General features: G+C 36.2%; 1 protein-coding gene across 1 annotated transcript in view; it reads left to right on the forward strand.

Annotated features, from left to right (window-relative positions):
• The window catches only part of WDR27 (WD repeat domain 27), a 57,583-nt gene extending 39,933 nt beyond the window's left edge, over positions 1-17,650 (forward strand). The window contains exons 22-24 of the mRNA XM_041468763.1: positions 377-479; positions 10,206-10,304; positions 17,588-17,650. Coding sequence (XP_041324697.1) covers positions 377-479; positions 10,206-10,304; positions 17,588-17,650 — 265 coding nt within the window. The remainder of the gene's footprint in view (positions 1-376; positions 480-10,205; positions 10,305-17,587) is intronic.
• The last annotated feature ends 443 nt before the right edge of the window (positions 17,651-18,093 follow it).

The raw sequence follows: 18,093 nt of genomic DNA on the forward strand, positions 1-18,093 counted from the left end.
ATAACTTGAGGGAGATTTATAAATCTTCATGGAGCAGACTTTCACAACACCTTCCCCTTAGCTAACTGATAGGCATCACAGCTCCTCCTTTCTAATTATTAATGATGTTTCTATCCCTATAAACTAAACAAGGCCAAAGGTCATTGTCCTAGGGCAATTTTGTCTGTTCATTTGATTAGTAGTCATTAATGTTCTTTCTTCAGTGTCTTCCAGTTTTGAGAAAATCCTACTGCCAATATATTTAAAACTTAACTGGTGGATTTGCCTTAGTGAATTTGTAGACTAAAAAAAACATGCGACCAGGAGGATTTCATGAAAATGGCAGTAAAAGAAGTAATTTTTAGTTGGTGTTAATAACACTGAAACTTCTCTGTAGGTGTGAACGTCGTTTTGAAGGGCACAGTAGCCGCTGCTATCCATGTGGAATTGCAGTGTCTCCTTGTGGACGCTTTATAGCCAGTGGATCAGATGACAAATACGTAAGTAGCTTATTTTCCTCCTAAACTGCAGGAACTACTCATATTGTATCTAAAAGAGTCTTTTCGGAGGCTTCTAGGATTCATCTTAATGTGCATTACTGGAATCTATGATACTTCCATATAGTTCATTCACATGTAGCAGTTACATATGATTCATGATTATTTTGTCTGAAAAACCCCAGAGCAGCTAAATCCTAGCACTCAAAGTAATTGTTAGAAGATTCTTCTATAGGTTTCCATAATATTTGAATTGTCGTGTGCCATCAAGGATGAGGAGAATGATGTTCCCTGTAGCACAGTTTTATGTATTGTGTATATATCATATATATCTCTGACCAGTAGGAACTCTATAGCAAATGCAAAGTAATTTACTTAAGCTCCCAAATACAGGATGATGAATCTTTTAGTATGGCTTTCTTATCAACCAATCAGCTGAATAAAAAATGAGAAGTCATTCAACTGGAATAAGCACTTCTGGACCCTTTGTATGTGTGTTTTCTCCTCAGACAGATTCTCTTCTGAATCAATGTCAATAAAATTTAATTATTTAGAGATGAATCCTGAGTAAATGTATATTGATACCTCTTTGAGTTTGCGCTTATTGTAACTCAGTAATGCCGGCAATGTTATCAGAATGTTTGTCTTGCTGTTTGTGAAGAGATGGAAGATTCTAAGTTGTACTATAGGCCTTTGAAATTGGACTGAGGTTGGGTTCATTGCAAACACATCCTTTCAAAACAGCTGGGTAGGAATGCTGTTGAAATTTATTTTAGGTATTTCTAGGTTAATCATCAGAACATGACAGAGTTTCTGGTCAACTTCAAATTCATAGCAAGAGGAATTTACTCTTCTGGCTAGTTTTGAAATACTGGCTCAAATAATGTGTGAGGGTTAGAGATTTTATTGGCAGATTGCTGGATGTTTGGCAATAGGTGTTGTGTTCTTGACATTTTCATGATAAAACATTTTTCAAGCTTCTGGTAAATAGCATTTCAAAATGTAGCTTGCAATACAAAAAAAGGTCTTTTTGCTTTGTGAAGAAATGCATCTAATATTCATCTCAGATCATGATATATATTATATACTAATATATTTATTTAAGGCTACTAATTAAAGTTGCTTTTTAATTGTATAAAAATAGGTGCAGTCACAAGGTCTTTTTGTCTTATCTTTTGCACTAAGGTATTTGTTTGGAATTAGTGCTGATTCAAGAAAAGAAAGCATGATTTTGTCCTAACTCCAAATTCTTGGGACGTGGTGGGATGATCAAAGGAAGCTGAATAGCTGGCATGCATCCTGCTCCATTTGGCATGTGGTCCCTGGTGGGCACAGTCAATATTTTTTAGTGTGACTCCTGGGTTGGCATTTTGCTTAATTTGCATCCTATGTCTGTAGAGAACTTTCATTGTTCTTCTTGTCCCCTCAAGAAAACTGAGTCAAGTTTTGGACTCTTGCTTATACTGTACTGTTAGGACAAAATGCAGTTTTGGGGCATTTTTTAGGAAGCTTCCCTTTGAAGTGTTGAGGCAGGATATACTTCTGTGCTTCCTTTTGAAACAGAAAATTGAATGCTGCACTGAATAGTCCATTCATATTTTTCAACTAATTGCATCCTGACAGATGGCTTAATGTGCAACTGGGACAGTTTTAATAGTATCAAGAAGTCACATATTTCTCAAGATTGTATGAATGAATGTCTACTGGAATAAGCTGCATAAAAAATCAGTAGTGTGGATGCAAAGCATTATCTTCAAAAAGAACATTCTGGAAATAGGTTATGTACCTTTCCACTGAGAAGCAGCTGCAGTCAGTCATCTTGGAGTTTACTTTATCAAGTGCAATTCTTCCATCCTGTGGTTAACAAACGTGATTTATTTTAAAGCCAAAAGAGGCATAATTGGAATACAATTGAAAGACGTTGACCATAAACTGCCTTTTGTGTTTCACAATATCTGAAGTATTTGACAAAGAGGAGTATTTTGTCTACAATGATCACTTTCCTACAGGACATAGAAACAGCAACCCAAAATATGTTATTATAAAAAAGAGATGAAAATTCTGTCTGCCTTTTTATCTACTTTGAGGGTGTATGACCTGTTTTATATAAGAGCTTGATGTAGCTTCTCTGTGGCTGAAGTAGCCATGTGGTTTTATTTGAACTGCTCTGGTGCATGTTAGTGTGAGATTTGTACTGTAAATTGGGGTTGAAAGTGTTTCCCTAAGTGATTACTCCAACTTCCTTAAGAGAACCTTTACCAAGACCTGTGTAGGACCTGACAGTCTGATAAGCAGGTAACCAGAATCCTGGTTTTGGACTGTGATTGTCGTTTCTGTAATTAGTTGTGACTAGAAATTATAAAATGTTAACACTTCTAATGTCAAATCGTCTCTGCATCCTAAACAGCCTAAGGTTACCAGTGAATTTAGTTGACTTTTGCTTAATTGACTATACATAATATTGTAATTTCTAACCATTTTACAAGTGGACAGTCTCAGGTTTCTGACTATCGATATTATCAAGGACATTGGACCTTAATATACCTTAACTGGGTTTAGATTTCTGTTTTGCTGGACTCTGTACAAAACTGTTTACCTAAAACTGTTTACCCAAGTTTTGTTTACTGAAGCAATCTTTGTGTAAAAAGACAAGAAATATCTGGACAGTGTGAAATGCTACTTTTTATAATAAAAATAACTCTGTTTATTTCTGTGCCATGTAGTTCTAGTTAGCTGTTTTACTTTATGTCTAATTAGACACTTAATTTTTGTCTTTGAGAACCTTAGGGCTCTCTGAATAATTTCCATGTTTCCAGAAATGAAGTAGGGAATGAAGAAATAAATATTTGTCTCTTTAATTGTTTTCAGGCTCATTCTTGCTAGCTCTCTTTGAACTGTAGACTCTAAGAGGCACATTTTGACCCTAGTGCTGATAAAACTGTCTGTCCATGCCAAATCTCAAAGCCTGTGTTCATGGCTCACACGGATTGACCCCTATTACAAACCCAGAAGTTTTTCAGCATAGCAGGTTGCTGCATGAATAATAAAAAAAACATGGGTAATGTATGAGATTCTCTTCCTTTTTTTTTTTACACTTTTCAGCAAAGTCTAGGATTTTGCTTACAACACTGTCTTTGAAAAACATTCTAAATTCAATATGAAATTTATGCTTTCCAACTGTGAAGGCACCCAAGCTTGAAGCAGTAACCCATAGGGCATCATCATTGAAAGGAGTAGCAGGAGACAGGATAAAGCAATTTGATTCTTATACATAGCATCAATCTAATAACCACTTGTGAGTCCCTGAATATTAACCTTCATGCAAAATTGGTTTTAGAGTATGTTCTCATTATGCAAGTGATGCTGGAAAGTGATGCTGGTCTGGGGGCAAATTCAAAGACTTTTGCAAACCTGTGAGTGGTGGATGGATGCAAACCCAGACCTGATATTGTTAGCAGACTGAGTTATTTTCAGATACAAGATTCTGCATCAGGCTTTACACAAACTTGTTTACAGATGACTACTTAGTTTAAGTAGCTACAGAGATTGATATTCCAAATGAAATATCAGTGCTGCTGAGCAGTATACTGTAATGTTTTACTACCAGAAAAATACATTTGGGAGTTGGGCTGCCAGCACTCTTTTGTTCTGTACGTCTACTCCTCCTGCACTGCACTACGTCCTAATGTAATCATTGCCAAGAAGATTGTAATTCTCAACCCCCATAAATATATTATTAGTCACTTAGTCTTTCTGTGGCTCAGATCTGATTTATAAAATGGAGATTAGCAATGGTATCTTTCTTCTCTCCTCTTGTCTAAGAGTTTAGATGAGGCCTGCCTCAGTTTGTTACTGTTGTGATCAGCTGCTCTGATCTTATTTATATGAAATACTTCCATCCTTGTGTGTCTGTGGTGTGATAAACTTAAAAATTGCATCTGATTAGGTTAAAAATGGCATAAAATGATCTAGATACCAAAGAAGAAACAGCTCAGGAAACCCCAAATGTGAACAATAAAATTATGTGGTGATTTTCTCCCTTTAATAGCCCACTTCATTTGAACTTTATAGGTACTAATAATGTTAGGTAAAAGACTACAAATGAGGGAGTTTGCAAAGATATTCTGATATAGTTGTATGTGAATGGAAGAGATAGGACTAGTTAATAGTCTAGAATGCTTTGTTTCATATCTCTTGGGAGGGTATCTTGGAGGCATCGCTGAGGTTTAAATTATGTATATTTGATGTATGATAAAGTTTAATACTTTATTTGGAGAAAAGAGAAGGATATTTTCTTAATTGCAAAATTACTTTTAGAAATGTATGATATTGGTATAGTATCATATTTGTTGTCTTGGTCTACACTTCATACCAGAAGGCTTGCAAAACAGAATGCAGTGGTAGCAACAATCTGAAGTATTTTGGTTTTCAGTGTGATTGGTATTCCAATTATATATTATTCAGGTTTTATCCTATGTGTCCATACTGTTTAACTAAGATAGGCTTTAACAGGAAACATCTGGAAAAAACAGCATTAGTAATGTTTACTGTGGGGAAGGCAGGACTGACATTGCTTGGCAGAACAAAATCCATAGCAGAGAATGAATGACAGACTGCGATAGCCTCTCTGCCACCTGTTGGTGGAAAAAAATCTACCCCTTTCCAAAGAGGAACACAGTTTTGTTTCAGTCTTGAACCTGAGTTTTTTGGATTCCTTGGTAACGTGGTTGGCTGTTAGGCCCATTATGCTAGAAGTGAACAGATAAATATTGCTTTCTTGATCATACAGTCATGACTTTGCGTATGCTATTACTTCACTGTCTCTCTGGATGTTATCTTTGAAGATGACTGAAAATCTCGGCCTTTGTCGGTTATTTTATGAACCATAGAGTTTTGTGAATATGAGCACATTAATTGTTTTTGTGTGCTTTTTGGTCAGTTCAGGCTATTGCTTATCTAGGCTACTATGCCTCAGACCTGACCACCACAAAACCAGATTAGCAGCTGAGAGAGGTGGAGGATTTTCTGATGGCTATAGATGTGTTGTTATTTAACTACTACTGAACAACTTTTTTTTTTTTTTTTTTCAGATGAATTTTATGACTCTGTAATTTGTTACTGTGTTAACATTGAATTTTGCTGATGTTTTTGAGAGATAGGAGGAACTGTGAGAAATTAGCCTTTTTGGCTTTACTTTTTTGGTAAATAAATTAATTTTATGAAAGATACTCCATCTTCAACTATAGACAAAACAGGAAGCTGAAGTAGATATGGATACCCAATGTTCATTTTGGAATGCATACAGCAGTGAGGTGCTAAAAGTGGATATATATAGTTTTATATCCACAGGGCTTTCTATATGTGTTTTCTATATGTGTACCTCTTGGTCTCAATTCTTGACACTAGTTGAATTTTGGGTATGATTGGTACATCTGGTACAAAAATCTGGTTGAAGGTCCTTTGCAGCATCTGAATCTTTCAGTACTGCTGTCAGTCAAAACCAGCGCACAAGCAGGAAATGCAATTATTGGTAGTGTTGATACAGAGGAGAATCCTAGCAGCAGTCAGAAAAGAGCCAAAGTGGGTGTGATACAACCATGCTGCTTCATAGTGAGATGTGAATTCTTAGAATAAAGTCTTCAACTTCTAATTCTGTACTCTGACAACACTGTGTGTGTTCTAACAGTAAGGCAACCTAAATTCAGTGGTGCACGGTGCTGCATAAATTTCATATTAAAACAAACAAAAACAATCACATACATTAGGCCTTAAAATTAGCAAATTAAATAGAAACTGAATTGGCAAAAATTTCAATTTGGAAGCTTCATAGAAGGGTGGCTTAGAGAGGGAAGTCAGATATGGTTTATGTAATTTTTTTTAGTGAGGAAAATTCACATGTGTTAGCTATAACTGCCAGAAGATTGATACATTTGAAGAATATCCCCTACATCTTGAAAGATGACTGATATCTATAATATGAACCATTTTAATAATAAAGAGCATAAATAATATTCACTGTCACTCATTTTTTTAGTTATGTCAAAAGAAATCATATGGAAACTGGGATCTTACAGTAGCAGGAAGTTTCCTGTGGCTACCAGAAAGACAGCCTCCATAAGAGTCATTAAAAGGGAGAGAGACTCTGAGAGGGTGTACTGTACTCACATTTTGGTGTCAGGCTTGATTAGGCTTTCCGTGCTACCATGTGGTAAGTGTATAAGGTATTTTGGGACTGAAGGGCATTAATCAATGCTTAGGATACTTGTGAAATCTGTTTTATTATGTGTGGATTTGGCATCAACACCTATAGTTAAGGTAGTCTAACACTTTCCACTATAATTCTGTTTTCAGTTGCTTATAAGTAAGAACATTTTGGGCTAAAACTTTCCATGCTTGATGTCTGCTTCAGGTTAATTGTTATTTTTCTTTAGCGTAAGTAGTTCAGGAGCTTTTTTAGCTTGAAATTGAGGAAAAATACATGGTTCAGTGGAATATGTGCCCCAATATAAATAAGGAGTGGTGGAGTGCAAGTCAAACACTTATATCATGTACTGTGGGCTTATGCATCAAATTTGATGGCACTGATGTAAGCAAATGGCCAATAATGCCTTATTAATAATGGCAGATATCTTTTATAAAAACGTGTCAGATTATCAAGGGACTCTATCCCTCTGTTAAGGGACTTTAACATTTCTCTCTTCTGTAGCTCATTTGAAATATTAGGACAAAAAAAATCACAGAAAAGTGATGACATTGGCCAATCCATGCAAAACATGTGAGGAAAACTTCTCTATTTGTGTAAGGCCAAATTAGGTATCTTAGATATCAATGTCTTTCTGTTTGTTTGTTAGTGGTGTTCTTTTCCTGTGATCTGTTTGTAAAATACGTGCTTCAGCTTAAAGCCACAGCAGCAACAAAGGGTTTTCCTTGAAATGGGTGTTGCTTTTCTGATCCCTGTGCAAAAGCTGATAACAAGGAGAATTCTTCTGTTATTAGTCAAGTGCTTATAATTTGCTTTCCCCTCTTTCCTATATTAGGAGGCTGTAGGAGTGTAAGTAGCTTGACACAAATGTTTATGGCCATGGGTTGGACTAGGGGGCAGTGGGAACAAGTTTCCTTTGAAGTTAGAATGTGAGAAAACGGAGAAAAGAATTTACAGTGAAACTCTGCAGATAAAGCGTCAACTTATCTAGCACACTCTGTCTACCAATGCAGTAGAATTAAGTAATTTTCCATCTGGATACAAATTCTTCCACTCAAGGAGGGGCCTTTTGCCCTTCCTCCCTGTTTCTTGGTACAAGTCTAGGGAAGAAAGCAGAAGCTTGTGTATACTTGTAAGGTGCTAAATACACTGTCACACTCTGGGTTACTGACAACTGACTACTCCAAGTGTTCTTCAAATGTCTAGTGAAAGGAAATACAAGTAAGTATGTGGTTATGGGGCCAAGAAACTTCTTTGGAAGCTATTGGTACAGGTAAATTATTTTTACTTTTGGCTGACCCTCAGCAAGAATTGGAAAGGAAATACCAATATCTACTGAATCAGTATTTTTATTAGACAAAATTCATCTTAATATTAAAAAAGGGGATTGACTTTGGCTAAAGTCTAAAACATTATATGCACATACGCATTTTGGGTATTGCTGAGTGCTTCCTTGAGTGTTTTGTTTTCTTTTTCATTACATTTGGTTTGCTGAAAATCTGTTCTTCCTCTGTCATTGATTTAATGTTTTCAAGCTTTTTTTATTCTTCTGTGGCTAGTGTTAATGGTATAATTTATTATTTGGTTTCTGTTATTTTCTTTTTTTTCTGTAGAGAAGACTATGCTAAAATAATCTAGTAAGTATAGAATAGAAAAACCATTTGGATGACATCAGAAAATACAGCAAAACTACAATAATGGCAGACTATAGCAGAAGAATGTTTATACTGGAGTAATTCCTCTTCTTATGAGTGTTAGTTCTGTTAAAATACAATTCTCTTTGGGGTTTATGTTTTGTTTTTAAACTTTTGAAGTAAAAAATAATTGTGCTTTCAATCTTTAACCAAGGTAACTTTTATTCTCAGAATTTAGACTGTCACTGGCTAGTTTAAGTACCTATGGCTAGAGCGACTTAAACAGAAGCTGGTTTTATCCACTTTTATATGATGATGTTTTTCTTTTAATCAGATTTTATTGTCTTGCATGTCAAAATTACTCAGAAAATTACTATTACTTTTCCTTTCAGTTATTGGAAGAGATGATACCTGCTGCAATGTAATAAACTATTCTTGCATGTAGCTAGAGACTCTGCCCCTTTTTCTGTTGAACCATTACACCTAAATATTTAAAATTTATGGGGCTAGGAATACAGTATTGGAAAGATGTTTAGCAGTAGCTCCATGAGGATGGGTTTGTAAGAGTGACGTGCAATGGGCAGGTTGTGTTCCCTGGCATGGTCTGTGTGTTTTGCCTAGCAGCTGTTCAATATGAGCATAGAGTCTTTGTTGTAAAGGTCAGAGGAAAGGGCTTTCCCATATCTGGTAGTCTTTCCCATGACTTCTGATGCTTCAGTGGTTAGCTACAGGTGGGCTTCTACCAGTAGCTGTTTATCATGACTTTCCTCTGATCCAATGAATTTGTGACAATGCAACAGTTTGGAAAAGTGCTGCATCCCAGCCTAGTCTCTAGCTCAGGGCTAAGAATAATTTCTTGAAAGATGGGAGGTAAGGGTTTGAGTGCTTTTTAGGCAGAGAAGTGTGACTACAGCACCAAATGCACTCTCACTAGATTATAATTAAGCTGCATGACTGCTTCACAGCATTTTTGAAAGAAAGGTATGAGACAAATGGTTGATTTAGAAACTGTGTGGAAGAGCATAAATTACCAGAATACCTGGGTTTAACAAACTTTGGAGTTTTGTTCAAAAAATAACGAAATATTATCACATCTATCTTACAGACTGGAAGAGGGACATAAAGATTAAGCCAAAAATGAACATGGTCCTTCCCAAGTTAAACTGAGGACCTGGAATGGAAAACTAATTTTTAATGGATAATTCTGGCAAAGTTCTGTAAGGCACTAGGTTATGATGGAAAAATTTCAGCTTCATTAACCATGCCTCTCTGTGATATGTTCTCTTGGTTAAAAGATGGAGCATGTTTATTTGTGAATCAGAGCATTTTGTGCTCTTGGTTCTTTGTATTATTGACTTTGTCTCTTCTCTGTTCCTCGTTCCATAAAAGGGAACTGAAGCCTAAAGAGGCTGACCTGGAACAGAGGCTAGACAGAGTTAAAGGAATCAAGTAGGTATTTATTAAAAAGGCCTTCGAAGGATATGCCCTGGGCAGTACAAGAGCTAAACAGATATGAAAGTAATCGATATCTTAGAACCGATTTCTATATTTTGCGATAATTTAGCAAATGCTTAAATTAACTTAAATTAAAAAAAATAAAATTAGAAAGAATAATGCACTCTTTCCCCAATAAATAAATAAACTTTGGGTGTACTTCAAGAAGCAGGTAAAAAATTACCCTTTTAAAATATATTTTAAATTATGTTCTTTGGAATTTAAATCCTTTCTTTTAAGTGGAATCTAATACCTTCTAAATAAGATAACTCCAATGATTAAAATGTTCTAACTTCTTTGTAGGCTATATATTTAATGTTACTACTCTATACTCTATATCTAATGCTTCAAGAATGTGGGGTTTTTTTAATACTGAAATATCAACTCATTGTTTTTTAGGCTTACATATATGAAATGCGTTCAAGCACTTTTTTACAAAAACTGGGGAGACACACAGAATCTGTAATCAATGTCAGTTTTAATCCCTCATCTCCACGGGTAAGCCATTGTTTTTTTTTTTCCTCTTTGTAATGAAAGCATGTAAAATAACTCAAAGGCCTGAAAGATTTAAAAATCAACATTATTTTAAGTGTGCTGTGTCAGAATAGCTATTGAAGTAGCTTTATCATAATATTTTGAAAAGCTATTACTGTTGTGCTTTGAGCCTTTTAGATATCTATAGGTGAAAAGTGCTTCAAAGAAGTTAGGCATTATGCAGTAACAATTTCTATTTGTTTAGTGATCACTACACTAACATCACAGTAGTGAGTACTACATCAACATCATATTTCAGTGTAATGGTTTAATTGTAGTGCAGCAATATATACAAAGAGGTTTGTTTTCTAAGTTTTGACACCCAAGCTTCCCTGCACTTAGTTTATCATGTGAATTATTTGTATGCTGTTTTTAATCCTGTGGATTTACCTTCTTTGTTCTCATATATTGAATTTGCATTGAAGCCTTATACTTTCTACTTTTTTATTCCTTAATTTAAAGACACAACAATGGTCACTATATATATTTATGTAAGAGTGGACAGCAGCTTCACTGCCTCCTCACCACTGACTGTACTTGTTGCTATTAAAGATACTTATGGAGTAAATAAAATTCCTTTACTTGTAGGAGGATTGTAACATTTATATATGTCCTTCCATTTGTAAATATAGATGCTAACACTTCTGTGATTTTAGAATTTCTGGAAGTTTTATTCTTTATGTATATATTGTTTGAACTGAGAAATTGTTGATTGCTGTCTTAGGGTGAACATTATGTATTTCTGGTCTTTGGATTCAACAATGGTATATTCAAACAAATGGTATGGTTTATTAAACTTTACACCCAAATCAAGTGTAGTGCAAGGTTTAGCACTGAACATATTTCTGCAAAAAAGGTATACTATAAGAATAGAGCTGACTGTAGTCTTGCAGAATTCTGATCTGTGGTCCAGCTGCTGGAATGCATTTTGGTGGAAAATGTCTGATTAGAGTTCAATTTGTAAAAGTCTAGATGCTCAATTGCAGCAGTTGTGTGAATCAAGACTTGGAAATAATTAAGTTCAGGAAAATCAGTTGTTAATCAAGGGGGCAGAATCTACAAATGATGTAAAATAAGCTTTGGTTTTGGGTCCAAGACAGACTGGTATGAGAGTGTGCCTTGGGGAACAAACCCTTTAATACTGAATTTTATCAAACATTATACAGTCAATTAAGTATTATAGTTAGAGCCAAATCTGAAGTTCAAGAGCCACAAACCCTTTTCTTGAAGAGCTTTTTCCTGAGAAACCCGGACTGTGGTCTTGAACCAGCTGATGGCTCTCCCCCTGTAGATACTGTTGTGGGGAAAGATTTCAAAGATGGTTTTATCAGAAACATTTTACTAAATAGCAAGGAATATGTAAAACTGCTGCAAATTTACAGACTAAATGTAAATTTGATTAACCAAATAATTCTGCATGATATGCACTGCAAAATGCTTTCTAAGTAATTATTTTTGAGGAGTTACAGAAACAAAAACCAAACCAAAAAAACCCGAAAACCTACCTGAGCTTTCCAACATAGAATTTAGCATGAAATTACATTCCAAGGCACTAGGAATTGCTAAGCAATTCAATGATAAGCATGTAGAGTAGAAAAGGAGAAAACCATAAATTAATCAGAAAAGAATAATCCCATACCTTGAAAGAAAGCCTTTGTTTTAGGCAGTCAGAGTTTCCAGTACTGGAAGATTTTTGTATCCATTTCTACTACTGGTTAGGGATTTCAAATTGACTCTATTCTGATTTCACCCAATGTTTGAATGAATGCAATTAAGATTTATTATATTGGCTTCTGAACAGCCACTGCATAAAGCCCCATTGCATTCAAAGGAAAATACTGTCAAGAGAAAGAGAAATGGGTAGAAAAAAGAAAGTGGCTGATGAGTGAAATTCAGACATTATAGCTAATATTTTTTTGCTGTGGAAACATCCAGCCAAAAGTGTGGTGCTCAGTCAGTGTTCCTGTTCAGTCGTTGCTTGCCCAGCACCTGTCCATGAGGTTGCTTATTCCAACCGTTCTTATAACTCTCACTTGCATAAGTGTTCTTCCAGAAAAGAGGGAAAACCCCTGGATGGATATGATATTATTATAAGGGGGCATTGTTACTTTCATCATATGGTACTCTGCAATAATGTATGAAATGATGGCTATGAAAGCTGGAGAAGGGGAATAAGTTAGAAAATTTGCATTTATCTTAATTTTCAAGATGATTTCTCAGTTTTGGCTCCTTATTGTCACTTCCTGGTTTTCACTCATTGTTCAAAACTTAAGTAGGGAAGAATATTTATCTTACCAAAACCATTAGTAGCATTTCAATCTATTTTAGAGAGTATACATTAAGGGTTATTGTAGTGTTTAACTATAGTAACTGTAATTATTAACTGTAACACATTTGAGTCAGTCTAAATTAAAAAAGGAGTGAGTCTTATCTTCCAAATATGGAAACAATAAGTAACCTCTGTGATTTTGAAGCAAATGGGGACACTGTTCTCATGTGCTGGTTTTGTGAAGTTGAATATTGGTATATGCTGTGATGGAAGTTATTTTTTCATGACAGAATCAGGACTTTGAAATCAGTGTACATTGCTCGCAACCTATTGATACACTGAGAGGTAGTTTCATGCTTTTGGTGAGCTGAGCTTACACAGCTGGTCAACTGGCTTGGCTGAGAACCTTCTGCAGCACAGTATAATTAAAATTGAGTGACAAATCAGAGATGACCAAGAAAGAGAGTGACTATTTAATGTTCTTCCTATTTAAAGAGAAGCCAGCATGTTCTCATGCATCTTGATATCAATTCTTAAACTCTCTTAAACAGATTCATTTCATAAACCTGTTCTCTTTTGTTAAATATTCCTTATACAGTTTAGGAATAATGCAGTCTTTGTAGGAAGACTGTCTTTGGGCCAAAGACTGTACTGCAGTTTATATCTGGTGAGAAGATATTTCCTTTACCAACATTCAGCCAAAGGAGACAGTTGCATTAAAAAAAAAATAAAAAATAGAGCCTCCAGCTGACCTTTTCTGAGGACGAATATATTTCTGTCCTTGTCTTGAACTGTTAGCCAAATCTGTGCACTCACATTTGGTTAATCTGAGTGAAGTGAATGAAGATAGGGAGTGGAAATTTCCTAAACTGAATGAACAAACTGATTTAATTTTCTATTCAAATTACTGAAGTATCAGTCTGATTAAATTGTATCAATATTTTATTTTTATTCACCGTCATGTTCAATATCCTTCTCTTTTTCATCCTCAAATGTACAGATTTATTGTGATGGTATTATTAAAAAAAGGAGGGACAGCATTTAATGCAATTTGTTCTAATCTTTCATGGGTTATTACAGATCAACTTGTAAGTGGTACCAAGATACTCATGTAAAGCAGTTCAAGGCAACTGCATGTGCTCTTTCTTATTCTGTAAGACTCTGAGGCTTATGAGAGGTAGAAATTAGTGTAAAAAGATCTCTTCAAAAGATAACAACACCTGGAGTATTGTTGAGCAAACAAATCATTGTGGCATGAATTAAACTTAGGGGTTTTTTTTATGTAAGATGGTGCTTTAAAAAAAAATTATTAGCAATCATTGACTGATACAACTGTGTCGTATACAAGCCTACATGTTAAAAATCTTGAGATAGTCTTCAGGTTTGGAGAAATGCATAACCGTTCAACTTTCAAACTTTCAACCGTTAAATGGATTTAGAAATTGTGTCAAAGCAGATAAGTGCCAGTCTAAGTATCTTGGGGGAAAAGAGGGTCTTCAGCTCTACCCACCTTTGGGAGATTCTCAAAGTGGGCTACAATGTCTTGTTTGGCTGCTGCCTTTCCTTTAAGCTAGTGGTTATGTCTGCAGATCTTGGCCCTTGTCAACTTAAAAACTGCTTTGACAGAAAAGAATGCAGAGCTTTGGGCTGTTCCACTCTCCTGCTACAAGGGTTGTTGAGCCTGTGGATAACTTGGCTACTAGTGTGACACAGCAGGTAGTCCTACTGAATTTATTCCTATTCCTGAGAATTCAAAATTGAGTTCATCACTGAGCATGTATGTTGCTGTTTATAGCAGAAAGATAATTTCTTTTGGAGTTTCTGACAAACTCCAATACTGTGTGTATCAATATATTAAAATATGAGTTGATATTGTTTAGTGCAAAAAATTGTTTGTACCAAAAAAATATTGCAAATAAATACGAAAAACATATGAAGAAGCATGGCAGATTTTTAAAGAGAGGGAAAGAGCCTTCCATAAACTAGAAAGGACAATATAATTCAGCTCAATCATTGAATACTCCATGCATTTTAAGTGTGTTGCCAGCAAAAAACAGCTGTCCACCACATGATTTTAGATAAATATTCTTGCAGAGGCAAGCATCTCAATTCATAGCATATTTGTCATAAAATCTTTATGGTACTTCTTACAAGGTTAGATAATTTATTGAATGGCACTGCTAGCCTGAAAGGTCTGGTAGGGAACAATTGGTTACTCTGCTGTTCAGTGTGAGTTTTGTTTACCAACTATCTAGACAGGCTTCCCTGTGGACTGGAAAGAGAGAGGATTGGCTGGGAGTGGGAAGGAAAGGCACTAACTGTAGTCATAGGGATAATTTGGAGAACAGACAGCTTCTTGGAAATTGTCAGATAGAGAGTGAAGAGAGAATGGGGGAGACTAAGAACTGGAGGAGAAGAACGTATGTATGGAGTGAAGTGATGATGTTGGAGAGATGAAGAGAGTGCCTAGAGGGAGGGAACAAAAGCCCTAAGTAAGAGCTGAAAGCTGCAAGGTTAGGAATTATAGTTTCTGAACTTCTAGTTAAGCCTTTTTTCAGAAAGAGATAGGAAAAGTGAGATGCCTGTGACCTTGTTTTCAGAGCTGCTGAGAACCAGAGGTTGCTCTTAACAGTTCTGAAAATTCGTGTGTTCAATATCTCAGAAAAAAACCCCATATTTTCAAAGGAAATAAAGGGAAGCTTCCAGATGAGATAAGCCTCACTTGCTCCCTTTACACACTACACAACTGTCTTGTAAGAGCCAATAATACAATATTGAAAGGGGATAAGCAAGTGAGCATCTGCTTTTCACTCTCCATGAAGGGAGTAGAAAAGTATTCTGTGAAGTATACTTTGAATACAGTCTCCTCCTCTGTCCAGAGAAGCTGAAGTGAGGAAGATCTGCCAAACAGGAAGAACTAAAGGACTAATGGTTAGGAGTTTGTTCAGCTACATTTTTCATAGAGAAATAGAATTTACAGTTTAATTATCTTATGTAGCACTTTAGGAAGCTGTCAAGGTATCTTATTTCTCTGTCTTGAAAGGTGTTGTATTTAACTCACTCAACAGATAGCATTGACAGAATGCAGTTAAACATTTGCTGATACTAGAAACCATTCTGTGGGAAGTTCCAGTTCTAAAGTTTCTGGGCTTTTCATGAAGAACAGGTACAAAGCTTCTTCCTCCGTTTCAATTAAAATTCAGGCATTTGCATTCCTGGAAGATTCTCCCTTCTTATATAGTCTTTGAGAAATTTAAAGCCAAATTAATTGGTAGTCATGATACAAATGTATAGTGGATCTATAACAAATCAGAGTTCAGTCATTAAAAATATATTTAGCTGAAATACAAGCAAAATGAAGTGTGGAATAAGCTGCATTCTAAATGGGCTTTTGGAAAAGGGAAAGCTAAGTCTTAGCTAGCAGATTAAATATGAAAAGAAAACCAGACTCAACTTCTGTCCTAAATAAAAATAGCAACATAAAATGATTCCAGCTGACTGCTGGAGTATGATATAGCCACACCAAATATCTTGGCCCAGCTCCTGGCTGTATCTGAATTGTGTTCAGCATAAAGGGAGAAAGGCACAAATCAGAAATTCTTTAAAGCTGCCTTTTGAGCCTCTCTTCTTTCAGTCCACTTCATAAAGTACAGCAGTCCCAGAAGTGCATGATTCTGCACTCCCTAACAAGTCTTTCCTGTGAGCTGATCTGGCATTTGGGGGGGACTTTTGTTTTGCCTTCTTGCTTTCAGGGCTGTGCTGTGTGGTGGGATAGGCAGGGAAAAGTACATGTTGATAACGGGATCCTGTGCCCCTTTCTCTTATCTCATAGAAATATTCAACACCTGCAGTCGCCACTGGTTGCTGTGGTGTTTGAGTGGTGTTTGAAATATTAAAAAATTATGGTAATACATGCATTAAAATGCTAATTTTGTCACCTCAAGGGACTGGTTAATTGATGCTTTTTCATAAATCATTCACAATGTTTCTGCCTGGAATATTCTAGTTGCTGAGACACTGTGACATGTTTTTTTTTTGCAGAATTGTAGTTGTATTCTATCCAGCTAGTTATTTGCCCATGTAAGAAGATTTCTTGAAAGAAATAGATAAGTTCCCTGCTGATATACCGTGCCATACCATGCCATGCCATATCATACCACACCAGAAACAAACACAAATCTGTGACTTATTCCAACAGTTAATGCCTTCATTTCTTCTCCTCTGCTGGGGAAAATCACACTGACTCTGCCACTGCCTTTTTGTTCTGTGACCAAGCAATGAGTGACCAACACTTCATTGCAGAGAGAAGCTAGATCTGGAGAAAGAAAAATTGCAATTATGAAGACTCTTTTAAAATGTCAATGTAATATGTATGTGATTCTTCAACCTGAATCATAGAATGTCTTGGGGTGAAAAGAACATTAAATACAATCTATTTCCAATCACTCTGCCATGGACAGGGTTGCCACCTATAAGACCAGGTTGCTCAGGCCCCCATCCAACTTGGTCTTTAACCCTTCCAGGAATGGGGCATCCACAGCTTTCCTGGCCAATCTGTGCCATTGCTTCACTACTCTCTGAGGAAAGTATTTCTTCCAAACACCTAACCTAAATCTCTCTTTTAATTTAAAACCATACCCCCATGTCCTATCACTATCCAAATGTATAAAGGGTCACTCTCCTTTTCTATAAAACTTTAAGTACTGAAAGACCACAATAAGGTCTTCCTGGAGCCACCTTTCACCCAGGATGAGCAAGTCCAGCTCTCTCAGCTTGTCTTAGGAGAGGTGCTCCACTCCTCTGATCATTTTGTGGATATACTCCAACAGGTCCACATCTTTCTTGTGCGGAGGACCCAAAAGCTAGATGCATTATCCCAGGTTTCCTTGAGAGCAGAGTGAAGGTGAAGAATCACATTCCTTGACCTGCTGGCATCCAGCCAATTCCTTATCTAACCTTCAAATCCATGTCTCTCTAGGTGAAAGATGAGGATGTCATGTGGGCTCTTGTCAAAGGCCTTCAAATGAGCCCAGGTGGATGACAACAGTCAGTTTTCCCTTGTGGACCATTGCAGTCATTCCATCATAGCAGATCTTCAAACCCTGTGAGGAGCAGCTAAGGACTTTAAGCTTGTTTAGTTTGGAGAAAAGAGGCTGAGCAGTGACCTCATTGCGCTCTACAGTTTCATGAGGAGGGAATATGAAGGTGCTGATCTCTTTTCCCTAGTGTCCAGTGACAGGACGTGTGGGAACGGCTCAAGGATACATCGACTAGAGGAGGTTTAGAGTTGACGTGACGGAACATTTATTTACAGAAAGGGTGGTGAAACACAGGAACAGGTCAACGCACCATGTTTGAATATCATGCTTTAATTTTTGGTCAGCCCTGAAGTGATCAGGGAATTGAATTAGATGATTCTTGTAGGTCTCATCCATTTTAATTCTATTCTGTTCTGTTCTATTTAATTCTAATTCTAATTCTAAT

The sequence above is a fragment of the Pyrgilauda ruficollis genome, unplaced genomic scaffold (assembly GCF_017590135.1).
Source record: "Pyrgilauda ruficollis isolate IOZ18807 unplaced genomic scaffold, ASM1759013v1 scaffold101, whole genome shotgun sequence".
In the NCBI taxonomy this organism is placed as follows: Eukaryota; Metazoa; Chordata; class Aves; order Passeriformes; family Passeridae; genus Pyrgilauda; species Pyrgilauda ruficollis.